The 21,870-nt window shown below is 44.1% G+C and overlaps 1 protein-coding gene across 5 annotated transcripts in view; it reads left to right on the forward strand.

The window, feature by feature from the left end:
- tab1 (TGF-beta activated kinase 1/MAP3K7 binding protein 1) overlaps window positions 1–21,870 on the forward strand; it is a 61,441-nt gene that overhangs the window by 21,458 nt on the left and 18,113 nt on the right. For all 5 annotated transcript variants that reach the window (XM_084317829.1, XM_084317830.1, XM_084317831.1 and 2 more), the window contains exons 7-9: window positions 2,872–2,983; window positions 5,386–5,530; window positions 8,336–8,549. In XM_084317829.1, coding sequence (XP_084173955.1) covers window positions 2,872–2,983; window positions 5,386–5,530; window positions 8,336–8,549 — 471 coding nt within the window. The remainder of the gene's footprint in view (window positions 1–2,871; window positions 2,984–5,385; window positions 5,531–8,335; window positions 8,550–21,870) is intronic.

Consider the following 21,870-nt stretch of genomic DNA (forward strand, 5'->3'; position numbering starts at 1 on the left):
CCAGCAGCATAACTAGTAGGGAAAGGATATATACAGACGGATGTGGATATATATACCGTAATTCCTCTAATAGTGACCGGTATTCAATTACAAACCAGGTCTCTATTAATGGCCGGGTGCGCTCTTGAGCTAAGCAATTATAAGCCGACCTCCTAATACAAGCCGGGTTACTAATATACTGAGCTGCATACTGAGCTGCTAAGGTAAAGTTACTTGATTTCATACAGTACTTGGTTTCAATAAATGGACCCAGTACATTTTACTGGGTTCAAACTGACACAAAATGTTGATTTATTCATTATGATCTGTTTGAAAATTTGAAATATAGGCCTCTCTCTTATACATGCCCCCTCCTAATAAAAGCCTGGTACCCGCTACAGTTTAAGCAAATACAAGCCCGGGTCACTATTAGAGGAATTACGGTATATATATATATATATATATATATATATATATATATATATATACATACAGTAAGAATAAATACCGGTACATATATACAGCATTATTGTACATGCTATCATACAGAGTTATATGGGTTATATGCAGGTGTATAAGTAGGCATTTAGAAAGATTATATGCAGGTATATTCAGATGGATATATATATAATATATTGTAAATATATACATTTATTCTATGCCCCGTCCCGCATGCGTGTATGCTTTCCGCAACGCAGTTGTGTTTCCGCGTTGCTCTGATTGGCAGTGCGTGCACATGAGCCGCGACAAGCCCCTCAGCCAGGCAGGAGTACTAAGCTCCGCTTAACGCAATTTATACAAATGGAAGTATTGATTTCGTCGTAACGAATCATTAAAAAAATATACCGTTAACTGGAATATGTTGTTTCTTTACACATATGTTGGATTATGTAATTGGTTTGTCATGACAAACTAATAAAAAATTGTGAATTAACCGGTGGCTACAACAACAGTGCACAGTAACGTTAATATAATTACATGCATCATTGTTTCCAATGAACGGTGGGGCTAATCGTTTAACTTGTCCGTGTCCAGTCCTTTCGATTAGCCCCACCGTTCATTGTAAACAATGATGCATGTAATTATATTAACCCTTTAATCAACAATGACGTGTTACGACGTCATTCCTCGCCATGCGTAATCTGCCAATGACGTTTTACAGCATCTTTGAGATCAATATTTCAAAAATCTGTCATGGTAATCATATTTTACCCACGGAGACTTGACGGGTGCTGTAGAGCTCCTCTCAACTCTCCAACGGTTCAAGACCGCCACCTGGTGGCCGATCGGCGGGTTGCCAAAACCGGAAGTGAGCGGCCGGAAGTGGTGCTCACCCATATTTTGTATCTCGACACACTGGACATGGATCCGTTGCCATAACTCGATAAACAACATGATTGGACGTATATTAGTATTATACAACCTGGAACTGGACCAACTAGATTGACATCCCATAATAACAATCTTTTTGCTCCAGTAGCATCCCCCATCGCTACGAGGAAGCTGCGGTGAGTTTCAGCGTGTTTTATTATTATCCATACAAACTGCTCTGATCTATATATCACCCATACTACATAAATTATTTTTTAAAGTCGGCCACGGACTTATAAACCCCCCCCCCCCCACTCCGGGCACCAGCAGATGATGAATCATAACGTCTACTCGTCTAGGACCACGTACAGTTGAAATTCTTAATCTGGCGTCAATCGGTATCAAACTACATTTGATGATCTAATATGTATTTATGGCTATAACTCACGTTCTATGGAATGCTGCAGAAAACGATAAAAACATATTTATACTTTAGACCGTATTTTAGTATGAATGTGTGAATGAAAAAGTAGAACGTTGCTACATCCTAAACGATAGATACTTGATGTTGAATGGGCCATAGTAATGTCAATTTAGCAATACAATTTAAAAAGTTATAGCCCTGCAAAGAAGGGGAACATCTCCATAGACTTACAGTACTGGCAGAGAAGGGATTAAGATGAGAATCATTTCCGGCAGATAAAGGGTTAACGTTACTGTGCACTGTTGTTGTAGCCACAATTACATAATCCAACATATGTGTAAAGAAACAACATATTCCAGTTAACGGTATATTTTTTTAATGATTCGTTACGGCGAAATCAATACTTCCATTTGTATAAATTGCGTTAAGCGGAGCTTAGTACTCCTGCCTGGCTGAGGGGCTTGTCGCGGCTCATGCGCATGCGCGCGCACTGCCAATCAGAGCAACGCGGAAACACAACTGCGTTGCGGAAAGCATACACTCGTACCGCATCCCCCTCTCCTGTCCACTTCCTCCCCTGTCATCTTCTTCTCCTGTCATCCCCCTCTCCTGTCATCCCCCTCTCCTGTCCACTTCCTCCCCTGTCATCTTCCCCTCCTGTCATCTTCCTCTCCTGTCATCCCCCTCTCATGTCATCCCCCTCTCCTGTCATCCCCCTCTCCTGTCATCCCCCTCTCCTGTCATCCCCCTCTCCTGTCATCTTCCTCTCCTGTCATCCCCCTCTCCTGTCATCCCCCTCTCCTGTCATCCCCCTCCTGTCATCCCCCTCCTGTCATCCCCCTCCTGTCATCCCCCTCCTGTCATCCCCCTCTCCTGTAATCTTCCTTTCCTGTCATCTTCCTTTCCTGTCATCCCCCTCTCCTGTCATCTTCCTCTCCTGTCATCTTCCTCTCCTGTCATCCTCCTCTCCATGCCTCTTCTCAGCGTCCCTGTCTCTCTCCCACTCCTCCCTCTCTCCTCTTGTCTCCTCCCTCTCCTCTTGTCTCCTCCCTCTCTCCTCTTGTCTCCTCCCTTTCCCTCCTCCCTCTCTCCTCTTGTCTCCTCCCTCCATTCATGCATTGATTCGTTGGTTCTGATATCCCCCTCTGTGCTGGCAGGTGTGGACCAGGGCCGTGTGAGGCAGGCCGGTCAGATCGCAGGCCAGAGCAGCACCAGGCGCATCGGAGACTACAGGGTCAAATTCAATTACACAGACATCGAGCTGCTCAGGTCAGAGATACACACATGCACACACACACACACACACACACACACACACACACACACACACACACACACACACACACACACACACACACACACACACACACACACACACACACACACACACACACACACACACACACAAGCATTTACACACACAATAAAATACAATATTGCCAATCATTTAGAAGTGCAATCATAGGTACACGCATGCACTCACATCTTCCTTGTAAACCTCTCTCTCACACACACTTTCTCTCCCTCCTTTTCTGTCTTTCACTCTCTTGTTCTCTCTCGCAAATACAGACCAAATCTTTCTGTTATTGTCCTCAGATAAGTGAATTCCCCCTAAAGTGCAGGACACCTTGTTTGTAGAGCTATAACTATATTCTATATTATAGCTATGGATACAATACTATGGCGCATTTGACATCAACTATCTATCGTTCAATATGTGAAAAATAATAAATTTTTTCATCCATACGTTCCCGTGTTATACCGTGGTGAATATAAGTATAATTTCAGAGTGATCCGGGATCATTCCTGGGAAGCGAGTTATAGGGCGCAACGTGAATCCTACTATAAGTGTTGCCGTTTCTTGCCTGGACACGCTACTATTCCCAAATCAAATAGGTATTATGTTTCATTATGAATGCATAAAAGGGGGGGGGGGTCGTTTCTGATTATTTCATTGCCAGTAACGGCATTCGTATTGAACACTAAAAACGTTGATCAGCTCGATCGGTATAAAAGCATTGCACGATCAAGCCAGAATTGACGTCAGATAGTCCTTACCTTTGATCGGGAGTATTCCAAAAATAATATTCCAATTATTTGATCGCCATCTGGTCCATCCGATGTCCATTTGGTCCACGGCATAACCCACCACAACATATGGATCTGGAGCATTTGATGCGCTTCAATGCAACCGGGAGAACCGCTCACCTGGCCCGACCCAGAAAACTGCGCCCGGAGACATTTGACTGTTGCACAGGCCAGGATATAAGGTTTCAAAGGGTGCTCGATACGGCAGTCTAGCTGGATGCGGCCGGTATTGCACATTGGCGATCTCAGACTCATTCCCTATGGTAACACCAAGGTCCCTGGATGAATAATGAATAAAAATATCGGAAAAAAGGGAAAATGATCCAAAAATGACTTTTTACGTTTTTTTTTGCATTCAACCGTTGGCGCCCAATAACGACTTTTTACGTTTTTGGCACTGAAAGTGTTAAGAGCAATATATTTAGTTCCATGAGATGGAATACAATAATTGACACTAACGCTTGCCCGATTGCCTGGTGCAAGTAAAAAGAATATATATATATATATTAGAGGTGGGCATAGATAAAAAATTTTAATCTAGATTAATCTATCTGCAATCCTGGATTTAATCTAGATTAATCTAGATTAAAATGGCTCAAAAAAAATATAAATAAATCTGCCGAAGGCATTCAAAATACTACCCAAATAATGACCAGAAGTAAGTCCTTACTTTTTCTTTCCTCCTTATGTTTCTCAGGCCAGGTGGCCCATTACACCATGAGCCCATCTCCCGTTTCCAAAATGCATTACAGACTGTTTGAAAAAGCTGTTTTGCTATGATAATTGGTAATGAAATATCAAAATAATGTTTAATAAGATGTACTTGTGTTTAATAAGTTGTTTTATTCAGAAGTTAACACAAATAAATAATATTACCAGTACAGTACAGTATCTAGCACACTCTCAGGAGCAAAACAGAAAGAAGCATTTCAAACTTGAACTATGTGACATGGCTTGATTCAATCAGTCCAATCTCTATTTCTCCTTCTTCCACCAGTCACTCAGGCAGACCAGCTTGTTTTATGTAGCGGTGTCTACTTATAGTGCCTATAATATTTTTCCCGTTGGGTGCCAGACGGGGCCAAACCCTGCCAATGCAAATCAACTGCTCCAGTGGAGTTGCTCAGTGGCCAATGGTGTCAACTGTGGTTGTACTGGGCAGCTCCCAGGTGTGAATGGAACTGTGTGAATGTGAAGCAGGGCGTTCCTGAAAAAGAGCATCTGTGCTCAGCGAACCTACCCTGGGTAAATAAAGCAAAAAAAAAAAATTAAATTTTTTCTTTTTTTTTGATTAACCGTCAATTATATTATTGCGCGATACTAGTATCGCGTTAATGCTGCGTTAACGCCGTTAACGGCCCAGCTCTAATATATATATATAATTATTATTAAAAGAATTAATTCTTTTTTTCGGGCAAGTGGGTTTTTCCTGCCCTTAAACACTGGAATGCACTCATATTTTCTTGTACTTAACTTGTTTTCATAGCCCTTTCTGCTCCTTCTCCATCTCTCCCCTTCTCATGTCATTCACTCATTCATCTGTTCTCCCATTCATACGTTCATCCTCGGAACAATGTCATCAGCGCGGCCAAGAACAAGCCTGTCATCGCGGAGCCAGAGATCCACGGCAGCCAGTCGCTGGACGGCGTGACAGGCTTCCTGTTGCTGATGTCAGAAGGGCTCATCAGTGCCCTAGAGGCCGCCCACGGGCCAGAACAAGCCAATCAGGTCGGTGTATTTACTTTGACGCCTAGAAATGGCCATGTTTGCCAAACCCTTGAGTGGTGTAGGGAATATTCACTGACTTAAAAGAACACGCCAATATTTTGGGAAATTAGCTTACCGTCTTCTCCAGAGAGAGACAAGAAGATAGATTCCAGTTTTCTCTTTGTGCTATCTGGCTGCACGTTAGCCTAGCTTAGCAATGGAAGCGGACATGAGCGGTTAGCCTTCGGGAGAGGTGTTAGGTGGACAATGCCTAGGCTAACCGGTCATGTCCGCTTCCATTCATTGTGCTAACGTGCAGACAGATGGCTTTCTACTGAACAAGAGGAAACTGGTGTTGGATTCTGGCAAACCACAATCAGCCACATCACCTCCTCATCTGTAGTTTCTGCGTTGTGTTTATTTCTCCGACGTCTTCTCATACTGGCTGTACATCGTGATCATTCCCCTTTAATGCAATCCGTAATCATAATAATTCACCACCGTCAGACATGTTACCTTTCTTGGAACACGTTGTTTATTACATAAACAAAAGCCTCAGATGTTACCCATTTCGTATTTGTCCTTGAAAAGTCTTTGATGGAACACTAAATTCATTATTCTATCGTCTCTTCTGCTGTTAGTCCAATGGTGGTTGAGGCCTCGTCGTTAGCCAAAACCCTTCTTTGTTAGCCGAAGCTAGCCTCTCTCTACGTCTGCTCGTATCAGCCTTGCGTCCTGTTCTAACTTACACCCGGAAGGAAACTCACATTTATAATATTCATCATCATCATCATTATCATCTCGGCATAGCCCCTCTCCTCGTTCCTATATGACGTGTGACACGCTGTCTTTGACCACAGCTATTTGACCCAGATCACTATAGCAACCGCTCAATTGTTGATATTATCCCCCCCTAGTTCTCTCTCACCAAACCTGCACTTTCAATGCTTATCAAGATGACGAATGACCTTCAAGCCACTCGCACCCTGCTCGCCGTGGAGACACACTGCCTGCTAACACACTCTCTCTGCCTGTGGTGGTCTCAGATGGCTATAAGCAGTGCTGTCATTATATACATTTTGTTTACATTATATACACTGAAAAACCTCGATCCTTCACTGATATCCATCTTCTTGTCTCTCTGGAGAAGACGGTAAGCTAATTTCCCAAAAGGTTGGCGTGTTCCTTTAAGATAAGATATTCCATCATAGCAGCACAGGGGAGGTACATGGTAATAGTAGAAGACATGATACGGGTCATAAAATTATAGTACTGTAGAAAAGTAAAAAAAAAAAAAAAAAAAAGCAGTGTAAACAATATAATTAAGTAGGTGTAGTAAGTACGTGTAGATCTAGGTGCATATGAGGGTCTGTATGCCCTATGCCTATCAGTTATATTTGCATTACAATAAATATAGTTACAATAGACACTATAATCTAAATATTATATACTATGAGTGAGTAAGTAAGTATACAGTATACACAGGTGCAGTATGCATAACGTACGTATGGGGTGATATAATTTATACGTTGTGCGTTTAGAGTCGAGTGCAATAATTGGCAAACAGGTGTGTGCTCTCAGCCTGTGCAACACACACCTAAAGGTGACCGTGTCTTAAAGGAACACAGCAACATTTTGGGAAATTAGCTTATCGTCTTCTCCAGAGAGAGACAAGAAGATAGATACCAGTTTCTGCGTTCAGTAGAAAGCTATCTGGCTATGTTAGCCTAGCTTAGCACAATGAATGGAAGCGGACAGTGCCGGTTAGCCTAGGCATTGTCCAACTAACACCTCTCCCGAACGCTAAACAGCACTGTCCGGTAACTCTGGTTAGATGCCAAATAATTTGTTGTACTGTACTTGTGCTGTATAATGGCAATACATTTGAATCTAATCAAAAATAAAATCACAATATAAAGATACCCCACAGATACCTAGGGGGCCATGTAGCCAAAGGCCCCTAGTCTCTGTATTGTCAACCTCTCCTCCCTTTCCCTTGACACCCGTCTTTCTGTCTCCTCTTCCCTGTTCCTTCTCTCTCCTCCCTTGCATCCCGCCTCTTGGAAATGTCTGTACACGCCTTTATTTCATCCAGACTTGACTACTGCAAGTCACTCTTCATCTGCCTAAATAAAACATCTGTGGATCAACTTTAGTTGGTCCAAAATGCTGCTGCCAGGCTACTCACTAGGTCAAAAAAATCACGTCACATCACCCCCATCCTAGCTTCCCTGCACTGGCTCTCTGTAAATTCCAGGATCAATTTCAAGGTCCTGGTGTTCGCCTACAGAGCCCTCCATGGGCAAGCCCCCCCCCCTCCTACATTAGCGAGCTCATCCATCCACTTTCCTCCAGCCGGTCACTGCGGTCATCCGACCAGGAGCTCCTGGTGGTGCCCAGGACCAGGCTCAAAACAAAAGGGGACCGAGTTTTTGTGGTGACGGCTGCAAGGCTCTGGAACGCCCTCCTCCTAAACCTGAAAACCGTTTCCTCAGAATTTTTTTTTAAACAGGCAGGCTTTTAAAAAACCTATAGCAATTTTTCTGTTCATGTCTTTTTTGTTTTGTTTTGTTGTCTATTCTGTTATTATTATTATTATTATTATTATTATTATTATTATTATTATTATTATTATTATTATTATTATTATTATTATTATTATTATTATTAGCTCATTTGAATGTTTTATTCTTTTCTTCAAATGTTTTCTCTTATACTGATGTTATATAAACTGTTGTAAAGCACTCATGCTCAGAATGGCGCTATATTAATAAAGTTTTACTTGCTTCCTCTTCTCCCTCCTCTTCGCCCTGTCCCGCCTGGTAGGAGATGGTGGCCATGGTAGCGGCAGAGCTGGCCCTGCAGACCAGCCTGGAGGCGGTGGCCCAGTCGGTGGTGGAGCGTGTCAAGCGGCTGCACCACGACGTCCACGCCTCCGGCCGCCAGAGGGCGCCCTTCTGCTCCCGCCACGAGGACATGACCCTGCTCATCCGCACGCTGAACTACACTCTGACCGACGGGGCGCTCACGCCCACGCAGGGTAGGAGAACTGAGCCACACGAGAGATGGAGAATAGACGTACTTTATTGATCCCGAGGGAAATTCGGCACTACAGATAGTAAAGAAATCTAAAATCACAAATAAGAATAGAAATACAGTCTGAGATATACATTCTGAATATGTACAGCCAAAAATATACAGTAAATGTACGGTAATAAATCTAGAAAAGAAAAACATGTCGATGTGAAAGTAAAAAGTCATGGGTCAAAAGTCCAGGAAGATTACTGGAGTTTGTACTGTCACTCTGGGCTGAGTGGCTGTGTTCCATCAGTAGGGACTGTCATGGCTGACATGGGTACCGTATTGTCCCGAATATAAGGCAATGTTTTATACCCGAAAAAGGGGAGGTCGTCTTATAATGGCGTAGAGATTGGAGGTGTCACGGCAAAGAAAGTCTGGCATTGGAGCGATATCTAGCCCCTTTCCCAGTAAACTAGTTTGTTAGACATGTTTGATGTAGACATGTTTGATATCAATGGAAGTTTCATATGACATCATCACTAGCTTGGAAATTGAGCCTGTTACAGCCTACAAAAGACAATTATGTTAAAGGAACACGCCAACATTTTGACATTTTGAATGAAAGCAGACATGACCGGTTAGCCTAGGTATTGTCCAACTAACACCTCTCCCGAAGGCTAACCGGTCATGTCTGCTTCCATTCATTGTGCTGAGCTAGGCTAACATGCAGCCAGATCGCTTTCTACTGAACGCACAGAGAGGAAACTGGTATCTATCGTCTTGTCTAAGATCCTGATCAAACTGGCCAGTATCACGTCTTCGTCTGTTTGGCCCTCCATCCAATTCCTCTGCGTTGTGTACTTTTAATGGTCCTGACGTCTCCGATACTGGTAGATAAGATCCTTATCTACCCCCGTTAGTGCAATCCATAAACCATAATAATTCTCCACCTCCGTAAGAATTCGACACTTCGACACCGTGAGATACCTTATGAGGAAAAGTGTTGTTTTATTGCTATAAACAGAACCTCATAATCAGATGTTGTATGATGTTCTCAAATTGTATCGTCCTTGAAGAGTCTATTCTAATGATCTTTCGGTGTGTTCGTCTATCGTCCTTTTGTTATTCAGTCCAATAGTGGTCAGGCCTGTTCGTTAGCCGAGACCATCCTCGTGGTAGCTGCTGATGTGGCATTCTTCCTCCCCCCCCCCCCCCCCCCCTCCCAATGAGAGGAGAGAGTGTCTTCGTGTGATCCCAGTCCTACTCGCTCTTGGTCAGATTCTAGTCTGAGTCAGATTCTAGTCTGCCCTACCCGGAACCACTGTCAGCTTTATAGGATCTTCGTCATAACTATGATAGCCCACCCCTTTCTGGTTGTCATGTTGTCATGACAACTGCGTTAACCTTTAACACCATTAAACTTTCATTCAGATGAACCTCTCTCCCTCCTAATCTCAGATGTTCCCACAAGGAATGTCAACAAACATTCTCTCGCTGGCAGTGTGCCTCACTACTGAACCACCGTCTCCTGCTTCCACCGTCCGCATGCACTTCGACCTCTCTGACCCGGCACCGTTTTAGCTGTGGTCACTCCCCCCAATCTATACATCACATACATTGAAAAAGCACCCCAAATCCTTCAACTGGCTCATCATTAGGTTTCAGAGGGTTGGTACTAAGGCCAAGTTAACCAAGGTTACAACCGAGGAGGAGTTATAATTCACATTTTAAGATTGTGGTGACCAATGACGCAGTCTAATTGCAATATATGGTTCTTATTTTTCTATTTGAAATATAAATTATGTTAGAAATAGGCTACAGGTAAAAGATGTTTAACATTTTAATTTAAAGGTGCTATAAGTGTTTTTATTTTTTATTGTTAAAATAAGTAGTCTACATGTTAAAATAATAGCTCTACACTCTGACAGCCATCACTGATAGTCAGTAATGGATCCAGTCCCTCCGCTCTGCAGTAAACACAAAATAAATGTTCTGGTATCCCGTTCCCACTATACTTTATCCAATCAGGAGAGAGAACTCCACACTGCAAAAATGGTCTGACAAAAATAAGAAAGAAAAAAAGCTATTTAAGTAAAATAATCTACCAGTGCAGTAAGCTAATTTGGCTTGGCAAGATTTCTTGAAATAAGTAAAGATATCAAGGGTTCTCTCTCCTGATTGGATAAAGTTGGAAGGGATACCAGAACCTTTATTCTCTGTGTACTGCAGAGCGAATATCCCACACTACAGGGCCCTATTCCCCGTACCTGGTTCAACTAAGTCGATCAAGAGTCCCATTATCCAGATTCAATTAACCCAATGTTTGAAGCCGGGATTTTCCTGTTCCTCGAAGGTGGATTCAGTCTCGTTAACTCGAACCAGACTTGAGACCCAGGATAAGTGCGCGCGGCCGCTTCAGTTGAAAAGCCAGCACGTATCGATAGCAGAAATCCTGATTTTCTAACGGCATTGATTGATTAATTGATTTAAAACTTTATTAACAGATTGCAGTACGGCTCAATAGCCTCGCCGACAAGTTAAAGGGGAACTCCAACATTTTGGGAAATTAGCTTATTTAACATCTTCCCTTGCAATCAAAAGTTAGGGGGCGCACTGAAATTATGGCAAGGGTTATTAGCCCCCTAACTTTTGATTGCAAAGTCTGACATTGACCCCCTTTTCAGGAGTTGACCTAGAGCCCACCAAGGTCATGCATATCAAGTTTGGTCAATGTCAGACCTTGCAATACACTGTAAGGCACTGTAAGGCTACTGTCCTGCCTCACTTCCAGTGATGAAGCTAAGCTATGCTAACGGAGCGTCTATTCCCAAAGCTAAAATGCACGCACAGAGACAAAAAAGGTATGTATCTTCTTGTCTAACTCCAGGGAAGATGTTAAATAAGCTAATTTCCCAAAATGTTGGAGTTCCCCTTTAAATGCATAATCTATAGGCTAATTTTAAGTCCCTCATTACCCCAATCAATCAGATTATATTTCTTTAAACTTGCCTGCTGGCAGTAGGTTTATGCATTGGATAATCAAATGAGATCTTGCTAGCGAAAATAATTAGTTCAACTGTTTCAGAATAAGGATACGGCTCTCTTATCCATTGATTGATGTATGGTGGATATTTTACTTATCTGCACTGTGGTGTGCCGGTTTGTGCTTTTGACTTTCACGCAGACGGCCCGTGTTCGAATCCCCCTCCTAGTCTTTTTCTTCTTTTTGCAATGTAAATACTTTGGTGCACGTTTAGAGCTATATAAAGAATGACATCCTCAATGCATGTAGATTTATAATATTTTAACTTAAAACTAGGCTACTTTTGCGTATAATCATTAATATTATATTCCAAAAAAATTATATTGGAAACGCGGGGTTTCGAACTCGGGCCGTCGGGTTGACAGGTTTGAGAACTAGCCGTTGGACCACTGTGCCATACGGGATATATCCATTGTTTATCCATCAATGGACAAAGACCCGTGTTTCGAATATTTTTCTTTTGAATGAAGTTTCATCTCTTTATTCTCAAATGCATTAATGTGACGTCAACGGCTCATTCAATTTCTCAAATCCGTCAAACAGCGCATCTCATCAGACATTTTAATCCCAGTTACAATATCACACAAAAACCACAATCCACGCATAGACACTTCAATTTTATGCTTGAATGAAACACAATCCGGGCGCTTCGTTAAGCAAATCTACAGCGGAGAATATATGAAACTAATCAGAGCCAAACGGCCGATAGGTTTCATTCATTAAAAATATCCCTGCGGGATTCACATTTGCAATGCGCCTGCAGCGTGTATCGCACTCCGAGCGCCGTATATGACGTGCATTATTTTATTTAGGACAAAGTAAATCTATAGGCTGAATATGATTTATTATCAGCATTTAGTTCTATTATTATACATTTCAAAAGCCCCCTCTAGGAAAACGAAGCACAGAAACATAATTCAGAATGGTATAAATGGGATCTCTAGACTGTGAGAATCATTTCAGGAAGCGAGCTGTCATTTATTTGCGGGGGTGTGGCCATGGTTCATCCGGCTAACTGAAGTTAACCCTGCTCTCGACCAGGCTCAAACTTTTTGATCTGTTGTCATGGTGATTTGGACAATCGAGCGTCGGGGAACAGGAAGGTCCGGCTTAAGTCAGGCTATACTGGAAATCAGGCTATACTGGAAATTATCCGGCTAACTCAGTTAGCCAGGTACGGGGAACGGGGCCCAGCTCTCAATAGTACCAGTGCGTTAAAGGGATGTAAACATTCGAAAAATACGAGACTCCTCACAGGTCCCTACTAGCTTATTGGAACCCCAAGTGTGCCATGGCTGAATAAGAGATAAGATATTCCTTTATTGATCCCCTTGGGGAAATTGAGGCATCATAGCAGCATCGGGGATGGGGGGGGGGGGGATACAGGTAGTAAACACAAGCAGTGTAAACAAATAAGTCAATATCATTTACTATCTAACCCAGTGGTTCCCAAAGTCGGGGTCGCGACCCAAAGGTGGGCCGCGAGCAGCCACGGGTGGGCCGCGAGATGATTTAATTTTTTTTTTTTTTTTTTTTTTTTTTGTCAGGCCACTGAACTTAGAAGCAGGCCAGGACAGTGTTTCTAGTTGTATTCTAAAATTCTATTCTATTGTATTCTAAAATGTGACTATATGGTTTTATATTAACTTAATAAATAAACAAAAACGAAAAATCTACTTATTTCAACGAACATTTCAAACTAAATAACAGATTATGCACATAAAACGCTGAAAACAACCGAAGCAACAATAGTATTTTAATGAGGCTATTATTATTATCATTATTATTTTGCAACAAGTTAGCCATCTCATAAATAGCACATATAAATGAATAACTAACTTGAACTAACTTAATAGGATTGAAGTGATATTTGGCTTAAAAAATCGCCTGGCAAAAAAAAAAAAAAAAAAAAAGCCAGACGATGTGCATTGGGCCGCGGCTCTCTGACGCCTTATTTTCTGGGCCCCGGCCTGAAAAGTTTGGGAACCCCTGGTCTAGCCAATCAACCGCTTCTTTTCACCTGGCAGCGCGGACTCTCACTGAGAGGGTGTAACGTGTGGAAGGATCACACTACCCCCCTTAGATCCTATCCGCGCTGAGCAGGCGCCCCGACCGAACTGTAGGAGTCGCTGTTTACAACGACCCGGACCCACCCCGCCAGCTTTCCCACCCTCTAATACAGCCAATTGTATTAGTGTGAACGGCCAGCCAAGCTGGTGACGACGCTGGAGCTGTGAGCTGGATTCGAACAGGCGAATCCAGCGTCTCCGGTGTTGGTGATGAACGCAATCTCTGCTACGCCACCTGACCGCCCTATAAACCAGCCTTCTGATATGAAATGACGACTGCACTTACATTATTTTCCGGATGCAATGGGGGATAGAGACAGTGTTTGAGCCAGAAAGGAAAACACTATAGGTATTTTTTTAGACTTATCAAAGGCATTTGATACAGTCAATCACAATATCCTCCTGCAGAAGCTCTCACATCTTGGAATAAAAAACAATGCACTGCTATGGTTCACCAGTTACCTTAAAGATAGACATCAGTCTGTATCCTATAATGGGATAAATTCTCCTTTTCTTCCTTTACTTTGTGGTCTGCCCCAAGGTTCAATTATTGGGCCTTTGTTATTTTTGTTATATATCAATGACCTCCCTAACGTCTCAGACAGGCTGTCGAAAATCTTATTTGCAGATGACACATGTGTATTCTATTCACATAAAGATCCTGATACCATCATTAGGGTCATAAATGAAGAACTTAACTGTTAAATGCTACAGGTAGTCTCTATATATCTCAATCACCTACTCGAGATATAAACCCGCGGCCGCTCGATATCCCCCGGCGAGGTGCTAAACTCGCCAAGTTCTCGAGTCAATTACTATTTCTGTCTAGATTACTTCAAGTCACTGGTCTAGTTATATCCAGTTGATATGAAATGTAATCATGAAGAGTTGTTAATCTCTTCTTGTTTGTAATAAACCGAATGTATGTCTAGGAGAACTCTTATAGACTATAATAAACATAATATTATTATCATCATCATTATTATCATCATTTTACGAAAGGGATTGTAATACTGCTCATTTGAAAGCTTGGTTGTATTACTACTTTGTTAATAAGTATTACCACTGTACTAACACGTAATCATTGTTTGCACGCCCCAGTACCTCCTGTCCTCCTCTCCTCCTCCGCCAGCGGGACCAACCATCCAATCCTGCAGTGATTTAGACGGTCGATTTCCCACATAACTCGACAGAGTCCGTCGGACACAGAGATACCGGAACCCGCAAACAACAAACATTGCCATGTATATTATTTATACAGTACATAGCATATATATATATATATATATATATATATATATATATATATATATATATATATATATATATATATAATATATATCTTTTAGCTGAAAAGCATTAACCAGTCAATTGATTCAATCTGTATTAGGTTACAGTACATTCATAGTCACCCTCCATAGGAAATCAGGGCGTCGGCTGGCATCGGAGCACATTGCTGGCAGAAATCAGTCCAAGGACTCAAAAGATATATTATAAAAAGCTGTTTTTATTTAGAACGGTACAAAAAAGCACTGTATTGGAAATATCCATTACAGTTAAAAAGATTATATAAAACAAAACATCCTATCTTCTAAGATCGCAATGGCCTGACACGGCTTGTGCCTGCCATGGACAACTCTAAAATTCTGGCTCTCGAAGGAGGAACAGTCATTTTTATATTTATATATATTTTTATACCTCTGTTCTATTGGCCCAAAAACAGTGATATCACTGTGATGTCATTTCACTAGCCAACCAACGTACAATACGTAGTAAGGATGGACTCCTCCCCTTCTAGTCGTTACATCCACTGGAGAAGCAACAGACCACCCTCTTCTGGGAAAAACCCCATTACATCATCCAAACATGAATGCATGTCTGTTCTGCTTCCTCACTGTAAGGGTTAACTCCCTTACTCCATGGGCCTCATTCGTTCTGAGACGAGGACGAGGCAGACTGCCGTAATATATAGTACATAGCCCAACACATACTACAGATATATACAGATACACATACATGTATAATACAGTACATATATATATAGTACATACAGTATATACATATATATACACATACTTGTACCAATCATTGGTTATATGTCTACTCTATACAGGATAGGCAAGGGTTAACATGTGTGCCAGCCTGCTGTTTGCTCGGGCCCGCTCTTAGCTCAAGGCCACAGATAGAGAGAGCACATTCCCCCCCCCCCCCTCTAACAGAGACCACGGCTTCTGCCTCCATTCCGACTGCACATTAACTGTAACATAGTTTTAAAGTGTATAAAGAATATACAGGTCACATACATAGCTCCAATCATATATAAGAACAGGATGTCATAATAACCAGTGTCACTAGTTGACTTGTGGCACTTAACACCCCCTCTGTCATCCTGGTCGGTCATTTTCCATTGTCTTAATAGCGTCTGTACTGGGGGACGAGATGGCGATTGTGGGGTCACGTGGCTGTGACTCTCCACACCCCCTCTGTCATCTTGGTTCCCTGTTACCCTGGTAGCCGGCGGGAAGACTTGCATCTGTTGTTCCCTGGCTGGACGGCCCGACAGGATAGGGGTCACGTTGTTGCTTTGTATCCGGCGGGAAGACTTGCATCTGTTGTTCCCGGCCAACGCACCTGAAGACAACACCTGGTGGTCATCTTGTGGTCATCTTGGTCATCGTGGTCATCTTGGTCATCGTGGTCATCTTGGTCATCTTGGGGTCACCCCCTCTGACCTCTTGGATCTCTCCCATAGTTTGAGGTAGGTTGAATTGTCGCCCGAGAATTGTAGCAGCAGTCCTCTATTGAAGTGTGTTTGGCCTGGTCGTGTGACCCTGTCCGTAGGCCTCGCAGGACATCACAGATACAGTCCACAGAGGACTCATTTCTTTTCTCTCTTTCAGGTCCATTCAGGGCTCTCGTCGCCCTGTAACCTGGGTCCAGGCCGATGTCTCTCTGTCTCCATGTCACAGGATATGCGGGCCTCCGGTCTAGGAGGTCTAGGAGGTTCGGTCTAGGAGGTTCGTCCCTTGGGTACCGAACTCTCTCCCTAGATCTTGATCTAGATGAGGACCTTGAGGATGCTCTGGAGCTTGACCTCTCCCGGTCAAATGCATGTAGTATTCTATGTCATGTTTCTTCCTAAATGACAATAACACTATATATTATTCCTCTTGACAGATGAGCTGTATGTCAAGTGCAGTTTGCACTTGCTCGAGTGTCATGTGTCAGGGCCCCAGAAGGTAAGGATACTATTGATGTTTTTCCTTCTGGGCTTTTTTGAGTTTTTTTGCTATTCGCTGCGTCGTCCACTGACTCCGAGGGACCCCCGTCTAAGAATGCTCCTGGCCTGAGATAGGGCAGGTTCTGATCCTTCCGGTCCGAACTGTACTGTCGGTCTCCTTGGTGTATCCTAAGGAGGGAGGTCGGTTCATTCCAGGTAGGGTACAGAGTATTGGGCCATTACACCCGCTTCCTCCAGTAGTTTCAGTCCTGCTTTCAGATACTGCTATTCGTCCCGATGGCACTGGTTCAGGTTTTGTCCCCCTTACCATCGCACATTGTTCACAGGCCTTTCGGACTGTTGTTTCCGTCCATTTCCTTCTTGCACAGGGGGTCAACCCTGTGTTGTGCTTGTCTCGGTCCAGACTGGGTAGTTAGTTACTGTTATGTCTGGTATTAGCTCTGGCTAGTTAGCCTGCTGTAGACTCAGGCTAGGTAGCCTCTTGTAGATTCAGGCTATGTAGCCTCTTGTAGACTCAGGCTATGTAGCCTCTTGTAGACTCAGCTCCTGCTGATAACACCAGCCTGTATGATTACGCTGGTTCCACTTCCGTCACAGTAGCAGGACTTATGCTCCTGCTAGCTTCTGGCTCGTTATCCTGCTAATAGCTTCTGTTAGCAATGGCTAGTTATCCTGCTATTAGCTCCTGTTAGCAATGGCTAGTTATCATGCTATAGACTCGTAGAGTTTTTCTACTTAAGTTCTGACTCTAAGTAAGCATTATGTTACTTCAAGTTTAAGTGACTTTAAAGCTCCCTCGGCCTTGGACTTTAAGGTTCCCTCGGCCTGCTAGTCGCAAGTAGTTTTCAGTTTTGACTCCAAGTAAGCATTATGTTACTTCAAGTTCAAGTGACTGTTTAAAGCTCCCTCTGCCTTTGACTTTAAGGCTCCCTTGGCCCTGGACTTTAAGGTTCCCTCGGCCTGCTAGTCGCAAGTCGTTTTCTACTTAAGTTTTGACTAAGTAAGCATTATGTTACTTCACGGTCAAGTGACTTTAAGGCTCCCTCGGCCTTGGACTTTAAGGTTCCCTCGGCCTGCTAGTCGCAAGTAGTTTTCAGTTTTGACTCCAAGTAAGCATTATGTTACTCCAAGTTCAAGTGACTGTAAGGCTCCCTCGGCCTGTTAAACTCTAAGTAAGCATTATGTTACTTCAAGTTTAAGTGACTTTAAAGCTCCCTTGGCCTTTGTCTTTAAGGCTCCCTTGGCCTGCTATTCACAAGTAGTTTTCTACTTAAGTTTTGACTAAGTAAGCATTATGTTACTTCACGGTCAAGTGACTTTAAGGCTCCCTCGGCCTTGGACTTTAAGGTTCCCTCGGCCTGCTAGTCGCAAGTAGTTTTCAGTTTTGACTCCAAGTAAGCATTATGTTACTCCAAGTTCAAGTGACTGTAAGGCTCCCTCGGCCTGTTAAACTCTAAGTAAGCATTATGTTACTTCAAGTTTAAGTGACTTTAAAGCTCCCTTGGCCTTTGTCTTTAAGGCTCCCTTGGCCTGCTATTCACAAGTAGTTTTCTACTTAAGTTTTGACTAAGTAAGCATTATGTTACTTCACGGTCAAGTGACTGTAGTAAGTATTATTTTACTCCAGAGGCACCTGACAGCAGTTATTTCAGTTCATATTCTTTCGGCTGTTAATACCTATTCAATTAGTATACAGCCCAACTCTCGGGTGTTCTAAGCCCCAGAACCTCCGATCCGTTTTGACAGACCTATAAACCAGTGACTTGGCCGCCTAAGCACCACAGCGTCCTGTATGCTGAAGCTTCCAAGCCCCCACAAATCTGATAGGCCCGTCGGATACAGAGACCCTGATGCTCGCTCTGTCCCCCCGCGTCAAGGTGCTAAGCTTGATGAGAGTTTGCAGAGTCTCAATTTTTATCCATAGACGCCGGTGAGTGTACATCTCATGCAGCTGATATGGTTGGTACGGGTGCTAACCTACCAAGATAGTTACTGTCAGGTAATCCCTTTTGAATGAAATAGATTACAAATTATTTCGTCCTCTTTACTCTGGTTTTAGAGAAAATACAGACATCTTTACATAGCATACTTAAAATGTATACAAAATGAATGTAGTATTCTATGTCATGTTTCTTCCTAAATGACAATAACACTACATATCATTCCTCTTGACAGATGAGCTGAATGTCAAGTGCAGTGTGCACTTGCTTGAGTGTCATGTGTCAGGGCCCCAGAAGGTAAGGATACTATTGATTCTCCTTCCGGGCTTTGAATTCCTCCCTTTTTGTCCTCACCTCTGCTTGCTGTTCTGGGGTTAGTGCGGCCCACTCGTCTGCAGGTAGGTATTGGTACTTCTTTTTCCCTGTTCTGTCCTTGGTTGTTTTCGGGAGGAACTCCTGGGAGGCCCCCCTTTTGTCAGATAGCATTTTGACTTGGTCATACAGCATACATTCGATACGTAACTGGTCTTGTGACCATGCTGCGCATCGGGCTGCCAGTAGGTTACCCCCTGGGACTCCTCTGAATAGCTTTTCAAGCAGTAAGCATGATCCTTGCATAGGTGTTCCATTCATGACTGATCCTGCTGCAACATTGAGAGACATGCTCCCGTCTCGCACCTGTGGGATTAGTTTCTCCACCATGTTATCCCCTGGATCTTGACCGGGGGTCTTTACTTCTCTTTCCATCAGTTGGGCCATTGAGGCCCTTTCGGGGATCTCTAGTCCTTTGAGATGTCTCAACATGCGAGCTAGCGTCTCTTGTGCTTGCATCTCCTGAGCGAGCATCTGCTGCGCCAGCTTCTCATGAGCTAGCATCTGCTGCGCCAGCTTCTTCTGAGCTACCTGTGCCAACTTCTCCTGAGCTAGCATCTTCTGCGCCAGCTTCTTCTGAGCTAGCGTCTGTTGCACTAGCATCTGTTGTCCTAGCGTCTTCCTTGCTAGCATCTCTTGTGCTAGCTTCTCTTGTGCTAGCTTCTCCTGCGCTAGCGTTGGTTGCGCTAGCGTTGGTTGCGCCAGCTCCTCCTGAGCTAGCATCTCCTGTGCTAGCTTTTCTTGTGCTAGCTTCTCCTGAGCTAGCGTTGGTTGCGCCAGCTCCTCCTGAGCTAGCATCTCCTGTGCTAGCTTCTCTTGTGCTAGCTTCTCCTGAGCTAGCGTTGGTTGCGCCAGCTCCTCCTGAGCTAGCATCTCCTGTGCTAGCTTCTCTTGTGCTAGCTTCTCCTGAGCTAGCGTTGGTTGCGCCAGCTCCTCCTGAACTAGCATCTCCTGTGCTAGCTTCTCTTGTGCTAGCTTCTCCTGAGCTAGCGTTGGTTGCGCCAGCTCCTCCTGAGCTAGCATCTCCTGTGCTAGCTTCTCTTGTGCTAGCTCCTTCTGTGCCAGCTTCTTTTGAGCTAGCATCTTCTGCGCCAGCTTCTTCTGAGCTAGCGTCTGCTGCGCCAGCTTCTTATGAGCTAGCATCTTCGGCGCCAGCTTCTTCTGAGCTAGCGTCTGCTGTTCACTTCAGCTATGTAGCCTGATGTTAGTTCGGGCTCCGGCTAGGTAGCCTTCAGATAGCACTCGATTCCCTTTTGGCTAGTTAGCCTGCGTTCCTGTAGACTAGGGCTATGTAGCCTCCTGTAGCCTCGGGCTAGGTAGCTTCACCTAGTTAGCACCAGCTCGGTAGCCGATGGTGAGCTAGTTAGCTCTCGTCTGGCTAGGGCCAGTTCACTTCCTGTTAGCCTGTTAGCCTGTTGGGAGCTAGTTAGCTCTTGGCTAGTTAGCCATCAATTCGCTCCTGGCTTGTTAGCCTGTTGTGAGCTAGTTAGCTCTTGGCTTGTTAGCCAATGGTGAGCTAGTTAGCTCTCGTCTGGCTAGGGCCAGCTCATTTCCAGTTAGCTCTGGCTTGTTAGCCGATGGTGAGCTAGTTAGCTCTCGTCTGGCTAGGGCCAGTCCACTTCCTGTTAGCACTGGCTTGTTAGCCTGTTGGGAGCTAGTTAGCTCTTGGCTAGTTAGCCATCAATTCACTCCTGGCTTTGTTAGCCTGTGGTGAGCTAGTTAGCTCATGGCTAGTTAGCCATCAATTAGCTCTTGGCTAGTTAGCCTGTGGTGAGCTAGTTAGCCATCAATTCACTCCTGGCTTTGTTAGCCTGTGGTGAGCTAGTTAGCTCTTGGCTAGTTAGCCATCAATTAGCTCTTGGCTAGTTAGCCTGTGGTGAGCTAGTTAGCTCTTGGCTAGTTAGCCATCAATTCACTCCTGGCTTGTTAGCCTGTTGGGAGCTCCTGTCTGGCTAGGGCCAGTTCATTTGTGTTAGCACTGGCTCGTTAGCCGATGGTGAGCTAGTTAGCTCTCGTCTGGCTAGGGCCAGCTCATTTGCTTGTGGCTAGTTAGCCTACATTCCTGTGGGCGCCGTTTTGGCAGCCTCATGTAGCCTCGGGCTAGGTAGCCATCCAGTTAGCATTCAGTTCGCTTGTGGCTAGTTAGCCTGCATTCCTGTGGGCACCGTTTTGGCAGCCTCATGTAGCCTCGGGCTAGGTAGCCATCCAGCTAGCATTCAGTTCGCTTGTGGCTAGTTAGCCTGCATTCCTGTGGGCGCCGTTTTGGCAGCCTCATGTAGCCTCGGGCTAGGTAGCCATCCAGTTAGCATTCAGTTCGCTTGTGGCTAGTTAGCCTGCATTCCTGTGGGCGCCGTTTTGGCAGCCTCATGTAGCCTCGGGCTAGGTAGCCATCCAGTTAGCATTCAGTTCGCTTGTGGCTAGTTAGCCTGTGTTCCAGTGAGCGCCGTTTTGGCAGCCTCACGTAGCCTCGGGCTAGGTAGCCATCCAGTTAGCATTCAGTTTGCTTGTGGCTAGTTAGCCTGCATTCCTGTGGGCGCCGTTTTGGCAGCCTCACGTAGCCTTCAATTCACTTGTGGCTAGTTAGCCTGTGTTCCTGTGAGCGCCGTTTTGGCAGCCTCATGTAGCCTTCAATTCACTTGTGGCTAGTTAGCCTGTGTCCCAGTGAGCGCCGTTTT

The sequence above is a fragment of the Notolepis coatsorum genome (assembly GCF_963971535.1).
Source record: "Notolepis coatsorum genome assembly, chromosome: 7".
Classification (NCBI taxonomy): domain Eukaryota; kingdom Metazoa; phylum Chordata; class Actinopteri; order Aulopiformes; family Paralepididae; genus Notolepis; species Notolepis coatsorum.